This window comes from Mandrillus leucophaeus, unplaced genomic scaffold (genome assembly GCF_000951045.1).
Source record: "Mandrillus leucophaeus isolate KB7577 unplaced genomic scaffold, Mleu.le_1.0 Scaffold116, whole genome shotgun sequence".
Classification (NCBI taxonomy): Eukaryota; Metazoa; Chordata; class Mammalia; order Primates; family Cercopithecidae; genus Mandrillus; species Mandrillus leucophaeus.
Window position 1 is genome coordinate 4,215,404 of NW_012099876.1, and position 22,830 is coordinate 4,238,233.

The window sequence follows — 22,830 nt, forward strand, 5'->3', positions numbered from 1 at the left end:
AAGGGAGGGAGGGAGGGAAGGAAGGAAGGAAGGAAAGAAGGAAGGCAGGAAGGAGGGAAGGAAGGAAGGAAGAAAGGAAGGAAGGAAGGAAGGGAGGGAAAGGAAAAAAGGAGCCTGTGAGTGATTAACCAACCTATGGACCACTCAATCTTCTCAATCTTACTTGGCATCCCTCTCCTTATCTTAAACATGGAGAAACATTCTGGAAGGTCAGATGTCTCTTCCATGGTCTCATGACTGGTTGCTGGCTGAGCTAAGAGGACAACCCAGTGTTCCTGACTCCCACATCAGTGCTCTCTGCTTCTGTTCTCCCAAATTGGGGCAACCTAAAAAACTCTTGCTCCCTCAAATTAATTCTGTGAATCATTCTAGTGTTAAAACATTCAGCACCAAATTGGACAAATGTGAAATTATACTTCCAGGGCTCCACATAAAAATAAATGGGTATAATAGAATACCAAGAAAGTGTAAGCAGATGAGAGCTGGACTGACCAAACTAAAATCACTCACCTTTTTCCCATCCACTGTCTCCAGTAGAATGGAGCAAAGATTTCACGTGTGGCTTGATTGGGCCCTCGAGGAGAAAGTGCTCTCCGTGATGTCTCTGCCCTCAGCAGAAACTGCATTGTCACATCCCTATGTCTGAATAACCATCTGCCTTTTATAATTTCATCTCACAAGAAATGGATAAAGAATGCAGAAAAGAGCAAAGAAATCATTAAAACATAGGCTAGTACAGACACAAGCCTATTTACAACCCATGTAAAGAAAATATTTTGAAACGTCTTTTGTGGTCTAGAACCTTGCTACTCATGTATGTCCATGAACCAGCTCCAAGTGTCAGGGAGCTTGTTAGGAATGAAAAGCCCAGGCTCTACCCTGGCCCTACTGAATCAGAATCTACATTTTACAAGACGATTCATGTGCAGAAGATTCATATGCACATTCCAGTTTGAAAAGTAGTGGTCTAGAAGCTTCAGACACTTGATAATGATGATATTTTTAGTTTGCCTAGATAGCCTGCTATAGATGCATTTTCTGAATATATTTATTTAAAAACACTTATTTTAGAAACACTCCACTCTGGCACATTCCACATATTAATTTGTTTAATGCACATACCACCTCAATGAGATATTAACTATTATCATTGCTGTCTTACAAAGGAGAGAATGACGGAGGCACAGAACAATCAGGACGCTTGCCTGAGGCCCCACAGTTAGGGAACGAAATCACCAGCCTTCCAGCCCAGAGTCTGGCTTCAGAGTCTGTGCTGTCAAAGACTCCTGAGGCCATCCTGGGCCAGCCCTGTCCAACTACATCCTGACTTTGCCACTAAAGCCTATCAAAGTGTGCTCAAAGGCAAGGTAGTCGTTTGTGTCCTGGAGATTTAACTGCACACATTCTCTAAAATGGTGAGTTTCTAAAAGCTCACAGAAATCAGTTTCAGTACTTTATTTTTCAGAAGCACTATTGAAATTTAATTGTTAAAATACTATTTTTTTAAAAGCCCTTTGTTGGCCTCCACTAGCATCTCTCTCTTTCTTTCTTAGTTCAAAGTACATCAGTGGAGAATAAGCACCATGAGAGAGGTCCTAGCTTAGAATTGCTTCTGGAGGTACCATGAGCTTTACTTGAAAAACCAATTCATCCAAACTGTAAGCAATGCCATTTTATACCCATTAACAGTCGCCCTGTACAATGGAAGGCATTAACTGACTAGGCTTTCTAGAAATGAGGATTCTTAAGTATTAGTGATACAGATATCTTTGTTCCTTCTTTCCTGCCCACCAACTCCCATTCCCTTCCTGTGCATGGTTCAGGTGGCATTTGGTTTATTTGAACAGTAAGGAGATGAGGGGTGCCTTTGAAAGACCTCTCCGGCACAAAAGATCTTCTGTAAAGCTTGTAAAGGAATTATTTTCTCACGCTAGATTATTATGCAGAATGTTAGATTTCCGAATTAAGAGCCCTTATTTCTCATCTCAAACCCATTCTAAATACTGCAGACCCTCTCTATAGAGAGGGAAAATAGGAGAATGAGTTTCCTTTTGAGCTGTGTTTCCCAACCTTTGCGAAGCCATATTCTCTTCTGATGAACCTAAAAACCTCAACCCCCACCACCAAGATTCTTGCACATCTTTCCATGGGGCGTCCCTCCCCAGTTTCACTGATGAAGACTTTCGGATAGATGGTGCCAAAGAAGAAAATTTAGACTAGAAGATTTCCAAAGGTTTGCTTTCTGTGATTGGTGTTATAAAAACTGTAGACATGTTTATTTCCAAACAAAATTACAGTATAATATGAAGTATGTGTATTCCGATTTCATGCAGGCCTCACCCCAGCCCTACCCCATGGAGACGGTGCTCCATTTCCTCATTCTGCCTAAAGCATCACTGGTAGATCAAGTCCACAGGTGGCCCATTCTTCTACCCCTCCATAACCCCTCAGGGCTCTTGTCATACTTCCTCCCTTTTTGCTTTTGGTCCTTCTTCATTTTCCATTTCTAGGGCTCATTGTCCGCTTACTGATTTCTCTTTCTCTCTTTTCTCTCTCTAACTCCTTTTCAACTTTGCTACCATTATTGGAATGTAGAGTAAAGATGCTGGTATCAGGACTTTGGTTATGTTGGATGAACAAGGAGGTAAGTTCAGATTTCTTCAGTAAGAACAATTCCTCTTCTGAATAATGTGCATTTTAAAATTATTTGTGCATACACAGGTGGTCGTTTTGACATGTGTTACACACGTACATGAATGTGAGGGTTCTAAATTTTTCATCTTGCTTTTTACTTTCTCTGTTGAAAAGATTGGTAAATGTATGGAAATATTGAGACCTTCTTCATGAGTGAATCAATGATACTACTCTCTCTCTGTTATATATGTTGGGGTAACAGAATTTTGAAGGCAAAAGCCACGGTTTGTTTTTTTAAAAATGATAGTATTTTGGACAGTGTAAGAATTTTCTTATTATCCTTGCCCCTAAACTTTCCCAATAAATTTGGTTTTCTTCTAGTAATACATAGATAGAATGAGCATATGCCATATCATGTTGTCTACTTCTTTTGACCATCCCAACTCAGTATCTAGTAGTTTTGATTTCCAAATCACTATGGGTATTTCTTAAATACCTGGGAGCTGTTTTTCACAGAATATAACCTGAGGGGAATTATCTGGAAAATAGAACATTGAACCAATTGAAATATTTGGCCTGTTTTAAAGATTATTACAGAAATGCCAGAAGCAAGGAAAATCAGAGAGCCGGCCTTTTAATATAGCGTCTCTATACCTAACGTGGAAACTAAAAAGGGTAATACCATCATTTTTCTTTGTCTCAATGTATCTAGCCCTATGGTGAGATTGTACATAATTCTGGCCACAAGTCAGTTACCTGATTCCATTCTGAATTCTTATCATAATAAACAGATTTCTGCAAAGTTTTTTCTTTTTATTCATATTTTGCAAAAGCATTAGAAAATGTTTTGACTTTTTTTTTAATGGCAGAGATAAAAATGTACAATGTATTCACAACATAGGAAACCATAAATAAACTCAAAGCATAAATCTCAAGCTGTGGGAGGGAACATGCCTAACAGATAACAGATACAAAGCACTTCTCATAAAATTCAGAGAGCCCTTGCACATCAAAGAAAAGGGCAGCAACCTAAAGGAAAAATGGATGTAAGATAAGACGTCATCACAGATGTATGAAACCATGCTCTAATCACCAACAAGGACAAAGTACCACTTTTCAGAGCAGACTGGCATAAATTTAAAAAATTGATAATAACCAGTGTTGTGAATATGTTGGGAAAACAGAAACTTTTATTCCACAGCTGGGCACTGTAGCCTGATACAAATGTCTTGAAGAATAATTTGATACTATCTTCACATTTTAAAGTGCACCCATCTTTGACCAAGACACTCCACTCCTAGAATTTTACAGTGCAGATATACATTTACAGTTATATGAAGAAGAATGCATATGGCTTACTCATAATAATGTAAGACTAGGAACAACTTAAATATCTGTCAGTGGGGAGAGCAACCCAATTAATTGTGGTACAACCATAAAAGAATTGTTCTGCCAGCAATATAATACATGAGGTAAACCTTTATTTACTGACTTCTGTGGAGTTGGGGTGGGAGCAGGAAGGGACTGGAGGAAGATGCATCATTTGGAGTCCCCTGGGGAGAAAATACCAGGAAGCAATTAGAAGCAAAAGAGATTTACTGGGGAAATGTTTGTGATAGGTCAAGGGGAGAGGGGGCAGGAGCAGGCAGAGACAGCCTTCAGACTATGAAGCAAGTCTGATGCCTATAAAAGTAGATGGCAAAGGAAGGAGAATTGGGTGGGAAGACCTTCATACTGCAGTGCTGCTCTGAGAAGCCCTCAGCCAGGTCGATGGGGAGCCCAAGAGCAAAGATTGCTGATTAGAGGAGCCTTGTGTTGGGTAGAAATGTTCTAGCACCTACTAGTAGCCCCATTGTGCTCAGCCATTGGCTTGAAGCATCCCAGGAAGAGCCTGGCCTCAATGTAAACACTGTGGCAGACTGCTTACCTGCGCAGCTGGAGGCATCTGGCTGTCATATAAAGACTTTTGGTCTTACATTATTTATTTGTATTAAACTTTTTCAATAAATATATACCAATTGATCCAAAAAAATGGAGAAAAATGTTTGAAAAAAGTTGATTATAAACCCCAACGTTTTTCCTTCGATTTTCACAATACAAATTGTCAAAAGTTGTACACAAATAACAAAGTCTACTAGAGTTCCATGTTGAAGGTGTTGCAATGGCAAGGGAAGTCTTCAGAACTCCCCAAATGGGTTTTTTATTATTATGTGACTTGTTGGCTGGATCTGTGTAACAATGTTCCAGGCTTTGAAACTCAGGATACAGCAAGTCATTGCTTTTAAAAAAAATAACTAAACAACGTGTGCCCAAAAGAAGAGTGGTACCTGATTTCCAGTGCAAAATTTAAACGTATACACTCAAGTAATTAGCAGTTTCACCTTAATTATTTTTTAAGTTAATAATTTGTAACTTGATGGGGGTGGAAAAAGAGACATTGCAATGGAGGGTACACTTAGGAAAGATTTAGGATAGAGCCTTTTTCTCCTGAACAATAAAGCACTGACATAAAGACATGGAAAATAATATATACAAACCTGGAATCAAAAAGAGAAAACATGAATAACAGGCTTACAAGAGTGATAAATTTATCACACATTGTACTTTGATGAAGAAAATCTAGAGATAATTTGCTGAAATCTTCAAAAAATGCAAAAATATACATTCTTTAGCAAAAATGATCTCCAGAATCAGCTTTGTATTATTCTCTGAGAAACAAAGCAGAATAGAATGTCTGTTTGACAGATTTCCCCATGAGACACTTAATGTTCTCGGCTAAGACATTTCAATTATGGCCATATCACAGTAAATGCTGAATTCTTCAGTTAAACAAGGATTAGACTGGGTTTAATCAGATGTGTGGTGAGTAGATAGATACTGATAAGAAACATGCAACTGTAACACCCCTGAAAGTGGGTGGTTTCTGGCCAGTCTTAAATAGTACACATTTCATTTATAGTATAATAGGAGCTTAGGACCTTTTTTTTTTTTTTTTTTTTTTTTTAGGCAGTAGGGACCCAGAAGGACCTTTCTGATTGACAGATGAGCATGTCAACAGCTATCTTCATTGCCATTATAAGTGCATTTTAATTTTGCCTTTACTTGTTTAGATCAGTAACTACTTCGAAATTTCTCTCCAGTTATCCTCTACTAATTTTGTTTATGTGTGAGCACCAAAAGTGTTGACTATTTCTACCTCACAGCAGCACGGGAGCCTCAAGAAACAGCCATCCTTCTAAAGAACCATCCCAACCATTGTTGGATCAGGCCAGGCCATTCCAGGTTGTCCTGTTAAATGATTGACTAGGAAATTTCCTATAGGATTCTTGCTTTATGCCCAGGTATCAGGAGACACCAAGGAGCACTGAGCATGACAACTAACCCTGGAAATGTACTGAACCCTGGGACTTTTATTCCTCTAGAAAATTTGTCACCAAGAGAAGTCCTCAAATGACCTTGGCACTAATGTGGGCTTTTACCTCTATATCTTTTGTTCCTTTTGCTGGTCTTTGCTGAGTTGTATGTCTGTTGTGATGCTGAAGATGTGACTTTTGGGAAAATCTCCTGGGACCAACTCCAAACTCAACAGTGAAATATTTGACTACTGTCTGACAGAAGAAGGACAATGTAAATCCCTGTCCAGAGAGTCACCTATCTTAAAAGGTTCATGGCACTACAAGGTGACATTTGAAAAACCATCTCTCTAGCTAAAGTTCACTCACCAATATCTGTTATGAATGACTTAGTCATGATAGCCACATATAGCTGTTTAAATTTAAATACATTTCTATATGTTCATAAATGCTAAGAAAAATGAAATTCATAAAGGCAGCATCTTGTAACTGGACATACTCATGAAGGCTGCATACTAGATTAATAGTATTAATGCTTACTATTCTTCTACTGATTTTTACCAAATTGAGAATTCTAAGGGCCCCAAGTTGGCTTACTTAGGAGAGATTAGTAGAAATTTTGTTTTCACCAGTCATTAGAAAAATATTAATGGAAAACATTAATATTGATCATCGAGCATCCTGTCATTGGTGAATCTATCACAAATAACCAGTGATCCAACATCATGGCAAAGGAAAGCCCAAGCTCTGGCCCCAACATATAGTGTCACCTACTAGAAGACGCCCTCCCTACTCAAAATGTTATTCTCCTCCCAGCCCCCAAGAATAAACAGAAACCAGTCAGAAAACAAGCTTAGGGAGATCAAAAGCAGTCAACACTGGATGATGTGTTGCATCAGCCTCAGAGATGCTGCTGTCCATCCCAGAATGAGATGCTGTTAAGCATTTCCTGAAAAGCATCTTCTCAGAAATCATTGAAGTGCCGTGAAGTCCCAATGTGCCAGACATCTCCACCAACATAACTCAGTGCACTCTAAAAATTAATATTATTGCTAGAATTTCTGCAACAAAATGATTCCACAATATTTTTTAAATTAAAGGTTTGACTTAGAATTCATATGTAAATATATATTCAACTGATATTGGTAGTTATAAAATAGTGTTCTAAATCAACTATTTTCTGAATAGTTTTCTGAATCAAATTCAGCTTCAGAGTTTTTTCTTTTAGTCAAACCTTTGCCAAATTAAGCTGGTGACCGATGGCAGAGCCCAGCTTTCTGAAATACTGATTTAGACTTGCCTGTTTGTTTTTCCCTTTTGAGATCAATTATCTAATTCATAGGTCCAATACCTGTGCACCAATTCACATATATATGTTACCTCCTAATCTCTGGAAGCATAGTGAATGGGTCCCTGGTATCTTGTCAGAGAGTAAATATTTTGACCAAAAAAAAAAAAAAAATTATCAACTTGCTTTGTAACTTAGGAGAAACTCCTCAAGAAGGACAGATAACTGCATATGTGTCCCCACGCCATAATCTGTGCTTATTTCAGCTGTCATTAGCTGGGGGCAGCATCTCTCCTTCTAAACCCAGATGTCTCCTCCAATCCATCTCAAGTCTGCACTCCCAGAGGCCCTTAGCAATTACTTGATTGGGATTTGGCATCTCTATTGTCTGTACATATAATGGTTCTTCATCTGATGAGGAGTTCCTTTCCCTCCCCGCCCCAGTCCCTCCACTTGAATATTTACCTTGATCTACAGACTAATTTATTGCATTCTTAAAAGAAAACTGGAGTGAAATCCTTAGAAAAGAAAAACATCTTCTTGATTTATATATATATAGATATATATATATATTTCACCCTTTTAAAAAAATTTTTAATTGTAATTTTTATTTTTGGGATGGAGTTTCACTCTTGTTGCCCAAGCTGGGGTGCAATGATGCAATCTCAGCTCAGTGCAACCTCCATCTCCCAGGTTCAAGCAATTCTCCTGCCTCAGCCTCCCAAGTAGCTGGGATTACAGGCGCACGCCACCACACCCAGCAATTTTTTTGTATTTTTAGTAGAAACAGGGTTTTATCATGTTAGCCAGGCTGGTCTCAAACTCCTGACCGGTGGTGATCTGCCCACCTTGGCCTCCCAAAGTGCTGGGATCACAGGCGTGAGCCACCACGCCCAGCCATATTTAGCCGTTTTAAGGATTTTTTTTTTTTAGAGCCATCGCTGTGCCTGTATTTATTCAGCAAAAGTTCTCCTGCACTACCTTATTATCTCCTCCAGGTATTCCATGCTAGATAAACAATGAAGTATTGTTTTCACCTGTCATTTCAAAAGCGTAGGAGAAATAGCAGATTCCTCATGAACTGAATTCTGTTCTTTAGCCTCACAAAAGAAAACACAATAGGCTTTTATTTTCCAAATTCACAGTCTGGCAGTTTGGGTCACTAGTGAATGTATCTTGGTTTTTTTGGAAGCACAATTTCCACTGTATAACTTAATGTGAAATTGTGTTTAAGTGATGATATATGCCCTTAGGCTGGAAATGTACTTATCAGTTGTATTCTAGGCATGCCTTTATTCTAGGAGACATAGGCATGCATGCATGAAAACACAGATGAAAAGAGGAATGGAAATGTAATTAGGTTTTGTAATTAGACAGCCGAGACATCCATTGCTGCCTTCCTTTAATGGTCTTTTAAAAGCTGTTTTAAAAATCCTTTCATTGAACTTGTAGTTATCTCAATTTGGTGACACAATTCAAAAAAATTAATCAAGTTGGTGTATGTAACCCTGGCAACCTAGAAGTATGATTCATTCTGATGACTATTGATCTATGTCTGAGATACACTAAGGTCAGCTATGCTGGCAGCAGGGATACCATACTGTCCTATGTTCCAATTCATCATCCTACTTCCAAAGAGACATTCATTCCCTGCTCTCTGCCTGGGCTTGGAGCATGCCCCCCATTATAGACTTGGAAATCAGGGGGCAGAGAAGTGAAATGCCTTCCAAAACATTCATAACAAATGAAGTCATAGGATGAGAGAGGAATTGCAATGTTCCAGGACTTACAATGTTGCTGTGTGGATGTTACTCTTTTTTTTTTTTTTTAACAGCTTTTATGAATTACATATGCACAATCAAGTGCAGACCATGGCTCCCTCTGGCTAGACAACCACTGCTAGGGGAAGAAAAGAGAGCCATACCCATTGCTTATGATTGCTGCTGCTGCTGTTGTCTCCAAGGAAGAAAATGGATTCTATTTTCTACCCTTATCTGGTTGAGGATGCTTAAAAACCAAAAGATGGAGATATTTTAAAGTTGAAGCAGATACTTTCTCTAGTAGAATTGAATTAGAATGCGTAAAACATAAACTAACACCTTGTTTTTTCCTCCTGGGTTTCACTGGTGCGTGAGTAAGTGAATATGCTGTGCTGTTTTCCTGGACACTCGGAATCAAAGAGGCCTTCAACCCCATCCCATCATGTTTGAATTACAAACTATTTTGAGCATCTTGTTTGTTTCCTTCCACCCATACCTGTGTAGGGCAGCGGTAGCAGTCTTCAACAATGCATCCTCTTGGACAATGCATTGTAATATCTCTCTTTCAAATTCTGTTTCACATAGTCATTTCTCATGTTCTGTTGGAGACCCCCAAAAAATTCATTCCACACTGTCATCCCTTTGTCCTAACCAGAACAACTCGATCGTGTCGAAGAAGGCATGAACCATATCAACCAAGACATGAAGGAGGCTGAGAAAAATTTAAAAGATTTAGGGAAATGCTGTGGCCTTTTCATATGTCCTTGTAACAAGTAGGTACTGGGTACCAGCTCTAATCTGTGGCGTCCAGTTTTCTTTCTTTCTTTTTTTTTTTTCTTTTTTAATGTCAAAGTGAATGTCTGAAGTTTTGTCTTTTTTTTCTTTGTCCTTTTCCATCTGCTTCATTCTGTGGGGATAAAATACTTGTGTTTAATCAGAACAACTGGAACGCATTGAGGAAGGGATGGACCAAATCAATAAGGACATGAAAGAAGCAGAAAAGAATTTGACGGACCTAGGAAAATTCTGCGGGCTTTGTGTGTGTCCCTGTAACAAGTAGGTGCTGCCTGCCTGCCTGAAGCTTTGGTTTCCCAAGGCCCATCTCCAAGCCTTGACAAGCTCATTCCTGCCAAGCTCATAGGCAGGATGAGCATGTGGCATGCAGAACAGATCAATACCGTCTCCAATGCATTCATCTCATAGCATAGATGATATTAGCAGGAGTTACTGTTGATGCATTAAAAATCAGGCATACTACAGTGAAAGCTTCACTGTCAGCAACTTTTATTGATGAACGTTTCAACATTTTCCGGAAAGTGTACCTTGAGACAGAGGCTAGCCTCAAGAAAGAGGCACCCAGGGAACTTCCTTTTCCCCAACCCCAAGAGTCAAAATTGCAGGTTAAGAAAAGGCTGTGGGTAAGTTTGGAAGATGAGAAACACATATGTGAAGGTTTGATTTTTTCCAAAATAAAAGAGACAGGTAATTTGGCCCAGGGAAGCATTCTATAAATTAGAGAATATGACAGAGATTCTCCCTTTCTACTGCCCACCAGTTGCCAAATTTGGTCGATAGATGCTGCTGCTGTACCCAACACAGAGGCAATGAGCTCTTCAGCAAGAAGTGTTCAAGCCTTACTCAAATTGGACCCATCCCTCCCAAATTTTTCTCCTTGGAAGATCTACCTGTACACTGGCTGAAATGTTGAAATGTGTAGATTTTGCATGCACAACATCACAAAACATTCAACTGTTCTCAAGGTTCTGCAACGCTTTTTTGGAATGTAGCAGAAATGTGACATGTGGTTATAAAGGTTTGCAACAGAAGGAACCTAATACTGAGGGTTCTGGAAGATTGTCTCATTTGACTAGTGGTGGAAAAAGAAATGCATGAGTGGATTGTCCAACATGCATTTGGAAAATTAGACTCCTTATCCAATCTCCCTCACCCCTCCCACATCCCCCTTTTAAAAGAAGACTTTTTCCTAAAAGCTCTCCTGATCCTAGCTTTTAGAATAGAAATTGATGTCATTTTTAGCAGATTATATGACCATTCACATCCTTTAAACTTTGAGGCTGATTTAAAATATCCCACTTCCTGTTTAGGAGGGGGAGGGGCTCAAACTGCAAAAAAAAATAAAAATAATTTGCTTTTTAAAGAATGATCTACAGTAAAGCCTGATTAACTGGAATCTAGCTAACTGGAAACCTCAGCTGCATGCTCTTGCTCCCTTCCATTTTTAGCAAAAAAGAAACAAAGAGAAAACCTCACATCAGAAATGTAAAATGGTTTTACTTCCAGGGTAGTTTGAATTGTCTTGCTTAGTCTCCATCCTCCTGCAACTTCCACATCTATGACGACCAAACAATAAGAGTTGATCTTCACAGAAAAGGCCATCAAGCAATCAATATAAATGATAACCAAGGAAAGATTCAATCAGGTCTTCTACCTTAAGACTTTTAGGCAGGAAAGTGGCTCAGGAGTCTAGCAAAGATATTCACTCATCACCCATGAAACAAAACTTTCCTCCTTGGCCCCACTGTTCATTAAGAAATTCATATAATTCATCAAAAAAAAAAAAACACCTCATTACCAAGCATTCCAGTTAGTCAAGATTTGACTGTATATTCCTTTCCGTGGCAACTTGCCCCCAGGTGAGATTTCCATCCATTTCGTGATAAATTCCAACAGACACATTTTCCCCCCTTCATCAACTGTGTGTGAAGAAAGGGTGGAGGCAGGTTCCCCTGGGATGGATTCTAATGTTCTAATGAAATGATGGCTCCTACGAATTCCACATTTGAGTGATCACTAATTTCCTTAATGCACAAGAGACCCTAAACTAAGCTTCAAAGCTTGACTGAGGTGTTCCCTATTGTGTGTAAATAATGCTTTAAAAACCATGTGTCACAACGCAGTGGCTGGTGGTGCCCTGGACTCTCTGAGGGCTTCGCCCTGTCTCGGCATGTTTCAAGGGACTATGGTAGATGTACGGCAGTGATGTGAGTCTATGTGCAGCATTGTGGGTGCAGTGGTTTGCCTTCTTTCAGAAACGCATACTTCCCACTCATTTGACTTTGCCAAAGATGGTATAGCAGACATTTGACATAGCAGAAAACATCACGAAGTCCATATAACTTTTTTTAATCTAAGGAGGGAGGAGATGGGGAGTTGGAAAAATAACAATTAAAAAAGCCAGACTCTAAGCCCTATTAAATTTAGTTTGGGGATCTTGTTTCATTGAATGGGTCCATGGCCCTTTGGTGCAATAAATTTTGACTGCACTAAGGCCTGCGGCTTGATTGTGGGAGTTGCTGAAATTCCATTGGTACAATTTTCCAGTTTGTCTCTAGGGTTGCTTGGTCCCCAGTCTGCAAGTATTAGAGCCAGTTTTAATAGATGGCTGTGGTCCTCTGGTGAAAGAAGAAAATAAAATGTTAAATTCTGGAGTCTTACACAAGAAAATGTGAAAATGGGACCAAAGAATGTCTCTTGTTTTTGGACTAAAAAGCATGTGGTTTCTACTATGTAAAGAACCTAAAAACATCTTTGATTGCCTTTAATTACAACACCCACCAAAATATGCTGCACATGTTTCTATTGGGCACAATAGGTATGCCTGGATTTGTAAGTTTTTCTCCAAGGCAGCTCAGTGCAATACAGCCCATGGAGACCATACCAGCATTAAACCACTCTCCTCCATTACAACACCAGGATAGTTTAAAGTAGCAGTTTGTAAGCACTCTCCACCCTGCCCCTCAGCCCAGCAAAGCAGCTACCGAACCTGCGTTTCAAATCCTCATGAAGGCTATTACTGTCCTGCTAGTGCCTTTTTCGAGAATGGTCAACTTCTGGAGTAGTTTGGCTTAAATGAGAATGCTTCACTTTTTACTCATGCCTGTAGCTGGTGCATGAAGAAGACATAGAGGGGTTTCCCTTTTTGGTGCTAGATGGCTTGTTCTCTCTTCTATTTTCCTGCATTCATTTCACTATGCTTCTTTTACTTTTTGTCTCTGTGGACAAAGGTTTGTACATCAACTCTGGATGTATGGTGACTGTTTGGAAGTACCGATATATTATCTAATTCAAATCACTCTAGAGGCAACGCAAAGACCATCACTCTTGGCCAACCACCAATCCTTTATGTCCTTCATGGAGATTTGGAAATGTTAGTTCCACATGTGTTAGGAAAATATATATATATATATATTTCACAGGGATCTTTGCATGATGGTTTGTAAAAACTTGGTTGAGGATGTTTTCTTGATGACAGTGTGTTGCTGTGGTGTGATGTGCACACTCTACTTGGCAGTCTTGTTTTGTGTCTGTCTGCCAGTATGTTTTTCTGTGTGTTTTGTGTCTCCAAATATAACCACATCACTAAAATAGAACTAAATGTCCTCCAGCTACCTTAGTCCTTGTCCGAAATCCAAACTAAACCACAAAACAAACCAAAACAAGAACAACCTTGTGGGCAAAGATTGCAGTCCATTGCAATGGACTCGATTGGAAGTGAAATGTTGAGTAGCTGAGGCATGGTGGTGGCCAACTGTTTGGGTCTGGATTATGATATATCGGTATTCTCTAATGCCTCGACTTAAAACTCATTCGCTTGGTTCGATTCTTCTCTTGAAGAAGTGACAATTGTTGAGAGCTTGCTCCTCTACCCCTGTGCCTTGTCACTCACCCTCTCTTTTGCATAGGCTTAAATCAAGTGATGCTTACAAAAAAGCCTGGGGCAATAATCAGGATGGAGTGGTGGCCAGCCAGCCTGCTCGTGTAGTGGACGAACGGGAGCAGATGGCCATCAGTGGCGGCTTCATCCGCAGGTGAGCCTCATGCAGCATGCACTGTAGCGGTTCTCTATTGTCAAGTACAAACAACTCCAAAACTGAATGGTTTTCTAAAAATAACCATTTTATTGCTCATTAATCTACATACCTGTTGAGTGTTCTTTTCTAAGCCTTCCCTGGACCTTGCCTGGGTGGGGTGATCCAAGATGGCCCCATTCACTTGTCTGGTGGTTGACTGGGGCTGTTGGTGGGGCACGTCTGTTCTTCTCCATGTGGCCTCTTCGGCAAGAGAGCCCAGGTTCCTTACATGGTGGTAGCAGCATTCCAAGGGGGCAAGCCTCAGTGCACTTATCAAACCTTTGCTTGCTTAACTTGTATTTGCCAGTTTCATTAGACAAAGCAAGTCACATGACCACATCCAGACTCAATGTGGCAGTAGGTGCAAGTCACATTCCATGAGTTTAATTGAATAGAGCTTATAAAAGAGACTACTTACAGAGGGGTGGGCAGGACTAATAGCAAGGAATGGTGAAGCACTTCTGAGCTAGCAATAGCAGGAAGCTGTTACCACCATAGTCCTGGGGGACAGGAGAAGGAATGATTGCCAGAACCCAGCAATAGTTACGACTGTGGGCAAGGAACTATCAGAGAAATACAGCCACTACCAAAGCTAACAGGGAGTGAAAGAGGGAAATAAATGCTTAACCTCTCACTCCTCTTGCCCTGCAGTTTCATTGGCCATTAGCCAAAGCCTACTGAAAGCCAGAGGGTAAGAGAAACTGGGTGATACAGTCATGAGGTCAGCTCCTGAGAGCACAGAGCAAAGAAGGTCCAAGAATGGATTTCGAGTGAAAATAGAGAATAATTAGCTTCTTATTAATGATTTATTTTGAAACCTAGAATCAAAAGACAACTTAAATATCTATTTTAAAAAGTTCAAATTATGACTCAGGGGCATTTCCTTAAAAAAAAAAAACAAAACTCAAGTTACACACATCAGTCAATTCAGAACTCATCTCTCCCTTTACTTCCAGGGAAAGTAGACCAAGGGTTCTTAAGCCTGACTGTACATTAGGATCACCAGGGGAGACTCTTTTTCTTTTAATAGCAGTATTTGGGCCCAACCCACACCAATTGAACCAGAATCTCTTGAAGTGAGACACAAGCACCTGTGGCCCATTAAATCTCCTCAGGTGATTCTGATATGCACTCAGGGCCAAGCACCATCGAACTAGAAGTATCTCTTAGCTGTTGATGATCATTTAAATAGACTTCTTCCCTACAGGAAAGAGCTAGAAAGTTCTCCTTTAATTATTTAATTTTCTCTGGCCTGGGCTGCCTTTGAAACCATAATGAGCCAGTCTACATTGGGAGTCACCATGGGGGAAGGATTTTAACCCTTCTGAATATATTTTAACTCAATACCATATATACTAGGGAAATTCTGAAATAAGAACCTCCTTAACTTTCAAGTTGAACTGTGAAAAAATGTAATGTGTGTTGTGAGTCAGCTCCTTCCTCCCATTCCCACTTCATTCAACCTGAAACAATATTCTTTTGTCAAAGTTTTTGACTCTGAAATCACCTATGCACCATGCCACTAAGAAACCTATGGTATTAACATATGAGCAAATAAAAATCATCTGGAACAAGTGTCTCTCCTTGGAGTTCCTGGGAGCAAGCAGGGTTAAGGGGCAGACTGTAATTATCATTACTCTTACCATTGGTGTCAATCTCAAGGGTGAAAAGAGATGAGCACAGAGACTCTGACTTAGCACAATAAACTTTTTATTGTATTCTTAATTTGAGTCTTAGAAATTTTGAGACTTAATTTGAGTTTAGAAATATTAAGAATATTCTTAGAAATAAGAATACCATTTCTGTCTAATTCCATCTTCATGCTCTGACCTAAAGTCTTTTCAAACAAAATGTTTTCGTTCTTAAACAATAAAAATTGAAATAAACACATGAAGGGGAAACGACATAATTGAAGGAGTGAGAAAGTAGATAAATTAATCTATTTAATATACCTTCTTTAAGAATAGAAATTCAAGGGTTCAAAATGCAATTTTAAACTTTTTTTTTTTAAGTGTATGAAAGCTAAAATGTGTTTTTGTACTGGACGGAGATTAAAGATAGATAAAGTTGACATGCAGAGGACTACAGGTTTCCAGTATGCTTTCGGTCCTTGGTATTCAATATGTTTTCCACCCTCTGTCTTCTAAAACTTGCTCTTTGGATCCCAGGGTAACAAATGATGCCCGAGAAAATGAAATGGATGAAAACCTGGAGCAGGTGAGCGGCATCATCGGGAACCTCCGTCACATGGCCCTGGATATGGGCAATGAGATCGATACACAGAATCGCCAGATCGACAGGATCATGGAGAAGGTGAGCACGTGGCAGTCAGCAAGTCGCTACTGCGAGTTACTTCTGAAATGACCATCAGGAAGTGTGGAGGGCATAACAAGATCCTCAAAACACAACCTTGGATTCAGGTGCACTGATAGCTGGAAATGTTTTTCATTTTCCGAGAGAAAAATATAGGACTCAGCAACAGAATTGGAGTGAAAATAAGAGGGTCAAATTTAATCCAGCAAATGTTCTCAAAGGCTCCTGTCAGCCAGGCATTGTGCTAGGCCCTGTGGGCCACATACACATGAGAAAGACACCACCCCTACTGCCAAGAAATTCACAGCCTATGGGAGGCAACGAGCCTCCAGATGAATTTTTCTATCACTCAAAATATAATTCAGTAAGAGATCCACAGATAAAATGCTAAACAAGGTTAGATAAGGAAAGATCTCAAGAGGCAAAGTTCGGGAAAATCTCAGAATAAGTTGACTTTGAATTGAATCTTGAAGGATGGTTAGTATTAATAGTTTGTCAAGTGGAGGTGGTGAAGGGATAGAATCAGAAAATGGGGGAAGAATGGTCAGTTTAGCCAGGACATGATTATGAGCTTTGTTTTTATAAATGCCAAAGCTTTAACGATAATTCAAAAATATCCAGGTTCCATTTCCAGTTTAACAGTTCACATCCCCAGAACTAAAAATAGCGAATTTTATATGATGAAATTGAGTTTACACAAGGACACCGGACTTGGCTCTAAGATCCACCATGTCAACATGGGCCATAAAAAAGACTGGAAGGAGTAGACTGGGAAGGGGTGTGTGGGGGGGCTTAAAATTAGAAGAGATTGGAAAGAAACACTGGAAAGTTCCTATAAAGAGACCTAGGGCACCAAAACCTGATATTCTACAACACAGAACTCATAATTCATATTTCCATGTTTCATGCCCTTTCCTCAATCAGTAGGGTCTTGAATATTGATTACAAACTCTTATGTCCAAATGCTAAAAAGGAGAAATAGAGGCATTATAGATTTAATGATAATTGTACATCTATAATCTACTCAATGTGGATAACTCATGTTGTGTGTTTATTCCCTGGGAGATGTTGAAGTTCTTTGTCTGATATCCTGAATTTTCTTAACATAATTCATTCCATTTTGGTGAGCAGAGAAGGATACTTTTAAGACTTTTAGAATCATAAATCTAAATAGTAGTTTCTTGGTATGCAAGCAGCCTCCAATGACTTGAAAAAGGAATAAATAGGCATAAAGGGAACACTTTGTCCTGTTGTGTTGTACATACTCCATGTTAAAAACATCTGATTGCATATTTTGCCTGATCAATATGAGCTATGCAAACTTTAGTGTTGGTTGGCAAAATACTCGTGCTTTGCTTACTTTTGCAAGTAACGGCACGCTTATCATTGTTAAGAAGGCTTTCACATGATAAAGCTTTTAATGCTGTGTAAATCAATAGATACTAGAATAATACTGAGAGTTTCAAAACTCACTAGAGCCAACACAAGCTGACCTAACCCATTACGGCCCAGAATAATGAACTAAGAAATCATTGCTGAGCTGCCCTCCAACAGAAAAACTACTTGAAAAAAAACAGAAAGTATTCATTTTCTATTAATGGACCCACTTTACTTGCAGATGCAGCTAGATAATGCATCAAAGCCAATTAGGGTTCCAGAAGGAGAGTCTTTACTAATAGAAGGGTCAAACTCTTATTGACAGAGTTGAACTTTAAGCAAGAAAATGTGTTCCTGGAAAGGCAAGTGGCATCTTGATTCTGCCACTTTGCATTTCTAGTTCTCATCTTTAAGGAGAAGGTTTTCTTCTAGGCCCAGTGTACTATAAAGACAGAGACATATACAGTTACAAGGTTTAATCAGAAGCCAGGCAGGTGGGATGGGTAATGACTATTTCAATTTGTATCATTCCTTGAGTGCGGAATCACTGAAGTGGGTGAAGGGTCTAATTGCCTTTGAATAATTAGTTTACAGTCAACACTTTAAATAGCCCCCTTTTTTTCAGAATCAAAATCCACATATGATTTAAATAGAGCCCACTTCAACCCAGCATTGCCCCAAATGATCATGTCGCATGAACTGCACAATTATTAATAGATTTCTACCTTTTCATTGAAGTTCTCATTTCTGATAACAGGAAACAGTATGCAGAAGTGTCCTGCATATCTAAGATGTAGTTACAATCACACTGTAGGGGTAGGGAGAGTCTTGTGATGTTTCTATCATAGTCTCTCCTGACTCCAACAGCAACCTTTACCCAGCTCTATCAATCATGATCTTTTCTCATCACTTGGATCAAGAGTAAAGTTTTGGGAGTCCTTAACAATGAGATTTTCAATACATCCTCATGGATTGTCAAGAAATTACTTTATTTAAAAATCTAGTTTTCCACTTAAGGGTATTTATATATAAATATATATATTATATATACTTATAAATATATTTATATATAAATATAAATAACTAACCTTATATATAAATAAATAACTATATATAAATAACCATATATATAAATAAACAACCATATATAGATATGCCTTCTAAGGTTAAAACATAATTTTTTCAGAAAACTTACTGAATTGGAAGCAAGCCCACATCAGAGGGTTTATGGGAACTGTTGCTAAGGAAATACCTTAGCAATGTTCAAACTTCGATTTAAAGTTATCAGTGGTAAGTTAGGCATGCAGTCCCAGCTACTCCAGAGGCTGAGGCGGGAGAATTCCTTGAGCCCAGGAGTTCCAGGCTGCAGTGAGCTGTGATTGTGCCACTGCACTCACACTCCAGCCTGGGCAACAGAGCAAGATCCCATCTCTAATAAGCAAATATATAAATAAAAATAAAGTTGTCAGTGGTAGATGACAGGCACACGTTGGAATACAGTGAGGCTGATGCTTTAGCAGTCCTCACGTTCTTCTGTCAGTGAGAAAACACAGCATTTGAGAGCTAAGACTTTGAGTTCTAATAGGGTTTTGCCATTCACCAGCTCTGTGACCTGGTTGCCTCACCTGAAGGATAGTAAGAGAACCATTCAGACCCAGGATCAGAACAGGCTGGAAGTCTGAACTGGGTCCTAAAAGTTACCTGGCATGGTCTGAAGTTGAGATTCCCAGAGTGTTCAGAAGATGGGCTGAACAGCTCCTTCTAACCTTTTACTGACTCTCTGGTGGTCATCCTGGCCTTCTCACAAGGACAAACATGTAACATATGTTGGGCACTCCAGCAAATTTAGAATTTTCTAAATTGAAACATAAGAACTGGAATGGGACAGCCATCATAAATAAAGTCCTACAGCATATAAGTAGGGTGATCATAGGAGCATTCTCCAAATACCAGGAAAATATCTGCAAGGAGATTCCAGACTTTTTTTTTTTTTTTTCTAAAAGGAGCTAATTCTTTTATATAATAAAGGGGCAGTACTTTCTGTGTCAAATATTGCCTGGGGTGGAATTTTCATATGCTTCAGAAGTAAGTTAGGTGGAAATCACAGATGCTCATTGAACATAAGTCTGTTTCAGCTCCTCCCTCATCGTGGTACACAGAAATACAAAGCTCCTCCCAGATCCTTTGATGATATCCAGAGTAACCTCATGCTGTACTTCAAATATCCCCAAGTGAAGGCTCCTCAGTGCATTCTTGTACAGGAGATCCTAGAATGTTTGTGCTCAGAAATGCCATCATTTTTAAATGAATTATTTTTCTCATTTGAGCTTTTCAAAGCGTTTGGTCTGGCAACATATTAATTCAATCTACAGGAACATTTCACATTGCTCTGATCCTGTAATTTTCCTTTGCACTGAAGTGTCATTATTTCTGGTACCATTTGTAGCTGGAAAAGGAGGGCTTAAGAACCAAGTAAAATTGGAGAGATTATCCATTTTCCAGTTGAGAAACCTAAGGCCAAAAATATGAGTCTGCAGTTCAAAACAATCAAAATCAATGCCCTATCTTACTATGTAAATACCGATTTTAAAAGACAAATCTCAATTATCCAAACAGATGACAGAGAACCATTGCCAGGTAATTCAAAGTTGTGATTAATGTAGAAATATGTTTATTTTAACTTTGCAAATTTCTATTTGAACATGGATAATTCTAATGTCCTGAGAATTCACAATATGAACTAAGTACAGAAGACTCAGCTCAGTAGAAATAGGGAAGTACAGCACTGCAATAGGTACAAAGTTGGTAATCATTGAGTGATACTGGTTGAGAGAAAAACAGTTCTGATTCCCCACACTGCCTGGCAACCTCCTCCTCTTCTTCCCAGGCTTTAGAAGGATAGACAGCATTACCAGTCAGGTAAGGACAAAAGAACAGCCTCAACAGAATCGTTGTCTTCACCTCTGCTTGCTGATGCATTTCTCTTAGTGGTGATGGGAATCATTCATTTTCTGGAGTTTAAAGATTTATGCTGGTAACAGCCCTTGGTTACATGCTGCATATACTGCAAACGTAACCCAAGCAGTAAAGAGATCAACCAAGAGATTAAAGCCAGCCAGTTACAAAATCATGGTAAATGTGCACCTGTTAAAGACAAGACAGTTATGAAACTCATAGAAATGAGTCTTCAGAAATGCACTTAAAAACTATTAAGCATCTCAGAAGCAAGCCCAAGTTTTCGCACAGTAACAATAATAGCAAGATAAACTAATGAACACTTCATTTTGCAAAACATTATTCCAAGCACATTATGTACATAAACTCATTTGATCTCGACAAATTGAATAGTAAGTGATGAATAGTGTAGATTCTGACTCCAGGTTGCTAGCATTCAGACTCTGGTTTCTCCATTTATTAGTACTAAGACTTCAGACAAATTTTCCAGATCCTTTATGCCTGCTTTTCTCATCTGGAAAAGGGAGCTAATAATAGTAGACACTTTATAGGTGACGTTATTAATCTTGATATTGTCAAAGTTTAATGAGTGGAACAAAGTACAGTTGACCTTTGAACAACATGGGGATTTAGGGTGTCAACCCCCATGCAGCTGAAAATTTTTTGACTCCCCAAAATTTAACTACTAATAGCCTACTGTTGACTGGAAGCCTTAATGACATAAAAAGTCCATTGACATCTATGTTTTATGTATTATTTACTGTATTTTTATGATAAAGTAAGCTGGATAAAAGAAAATGTTATTAAGAAAATCATAAGGAAGATAAAATACATTTATAATACTATACTGTATTTATTGATACCATCAGTTTATACCATTTGTTTACAAGATGAATCATCGGCTGAAATCTTCAGAACACATTAAGCAATTCAACTTTTTCTTGAAATGTCATGACTTTTTTTGCTTTTTGGTAGCACTGCTAGCATCACTGGTGGCACTCTGTATGGATGCCATGATGTTATTCAAGGTTTACTGTATTGGGCTAAACATGATTTTTTTAAAATGTGAAACTGCAAGAGATCACTTTTTACTGCACTATGCAATTTACTGGAGAGACGGTGAGGATGATTAGCATCACAGAGCATTTTAAATGGATGTTCACAACACTTGAGTTCACCACAATAGCAGGAGGTGGCTATGACATTATTAGAGTAGTACAGTATGGACTACAGTTAATTTTATACAATTATGATTTAATACTGCATCTTTACATTTCTCTCAACTGCAAATAGTCCCATGCATAGTCTATGTTTGTTTCAGTCTCATAAATTTTAACTTTTCATAGTAGATTTGTATGTATTTTATGGTAGTAGATAATAGGCTAGACTAGTATCTACATATATTTTATGCATTCATGATGTGGCTAATATTTTCTTAATTTTCTTAATATTTCTAAGTAACACATTCATCTCCAAGTTTGCCTTAATTGTTGCAAATCTCCAAAGGATTTTCCAATATATTTATTGAAAAAAATCCTGGCCAGGCACAATGGCACACGCCTGTAACCTCAGCATTTTGGGAGGCTGAGGAGAGAGGACTGCTTGAGCCCAGGAGTTTGAGACCAGCCTGGGCAGCATAGTGAGACCTCATCTATACAAAAAATAGAAAAATTAGCCAGGCATGGTGGCATGCACCTGTGGTCTTAGCTATTTAGGAGGCTGAGATGGGAGGATCACTTGAGCCCAGGCAGTTGAGGGTGCAGTGAGCCATGATCACACCACTGCTCTCCAGCCTGGGCATCAGAGCAAGACCCTGTGTCAAAGAAAGAAAGAAAGAAAGAAATCCATGTAAAAGTGGATCCACACCGTTCAAACCCATGATGTCCAAGGGTCCACTGTACATGCTCATGCTCATTAACAATATTTTTATCATCCAGGTTGGAGACGAGAAAGCTGAGCCCCAAGATGTAATTTGTTCAAAGGGACGCTGCTAATAAATTAGCCATGGTTTCAATCCTACTGTATAAGAAGTGTAATTCAACTTGGTCCAACAGATGTGAATGCCTACCATAGAAGTCATTGAGTGTCTTTCTAGGATAGAAAGATAAAGCATATATAAGCCTCTGCTCTCTGGTAGGGAAAATTATTGAAAATGAAAATTAAGCTTCTACCATCACATTCAAGTAGAGCCATAGCTGTCATTCTGAGAAGACAAAAGAAACGATGGCCCATGCTGACCAAGGAGGTTTTTAGTGGTTTCCCCCAAGAGGAAGTATTGG

General features: G+C 39.0%; 1 protein-coding gene across 5 annotated transcripts in view; it reads left to right on the top strand.

Annotated features, from left to right (window-relative positions):
* The window catches only part of SNAP25 (synaptosomal-associated protein, 25kDa), an 87,594-nt gene that overhangs the window by 63,400 nt on the left and 1,364 nt on the right, over positions 1-22,830 (top strand). For 3 of the 5 annotated variants that reach the window (XM_011998689.1, XM_011998723.1, XM_011998707.1), the window contains exons 4-7: positions 2,596-2,644; positions 9,974-10,091; positions 13,739-13,864; positions 16,075-16,219. In XM_011998689.1, the coding sequence (XP_011854079.1) occupies positions 2,596-2,644; positions 9,974-10,091; positions 13,739-13,864; positions 16,075-16,219 (438 nt within the window). Of the gene's footprint in view, positions 1-2,595; positions 2,645-9,690; positions 9,809-9,973; positions 10,092-13,738; positions 13,865-16,074; positions 16,220-22,830 lie in introns of all 5 variants that reach the window. The other 2 variants (XM_011998699.1, XM_011998716.1) reach the window with 1 other exon arrangement.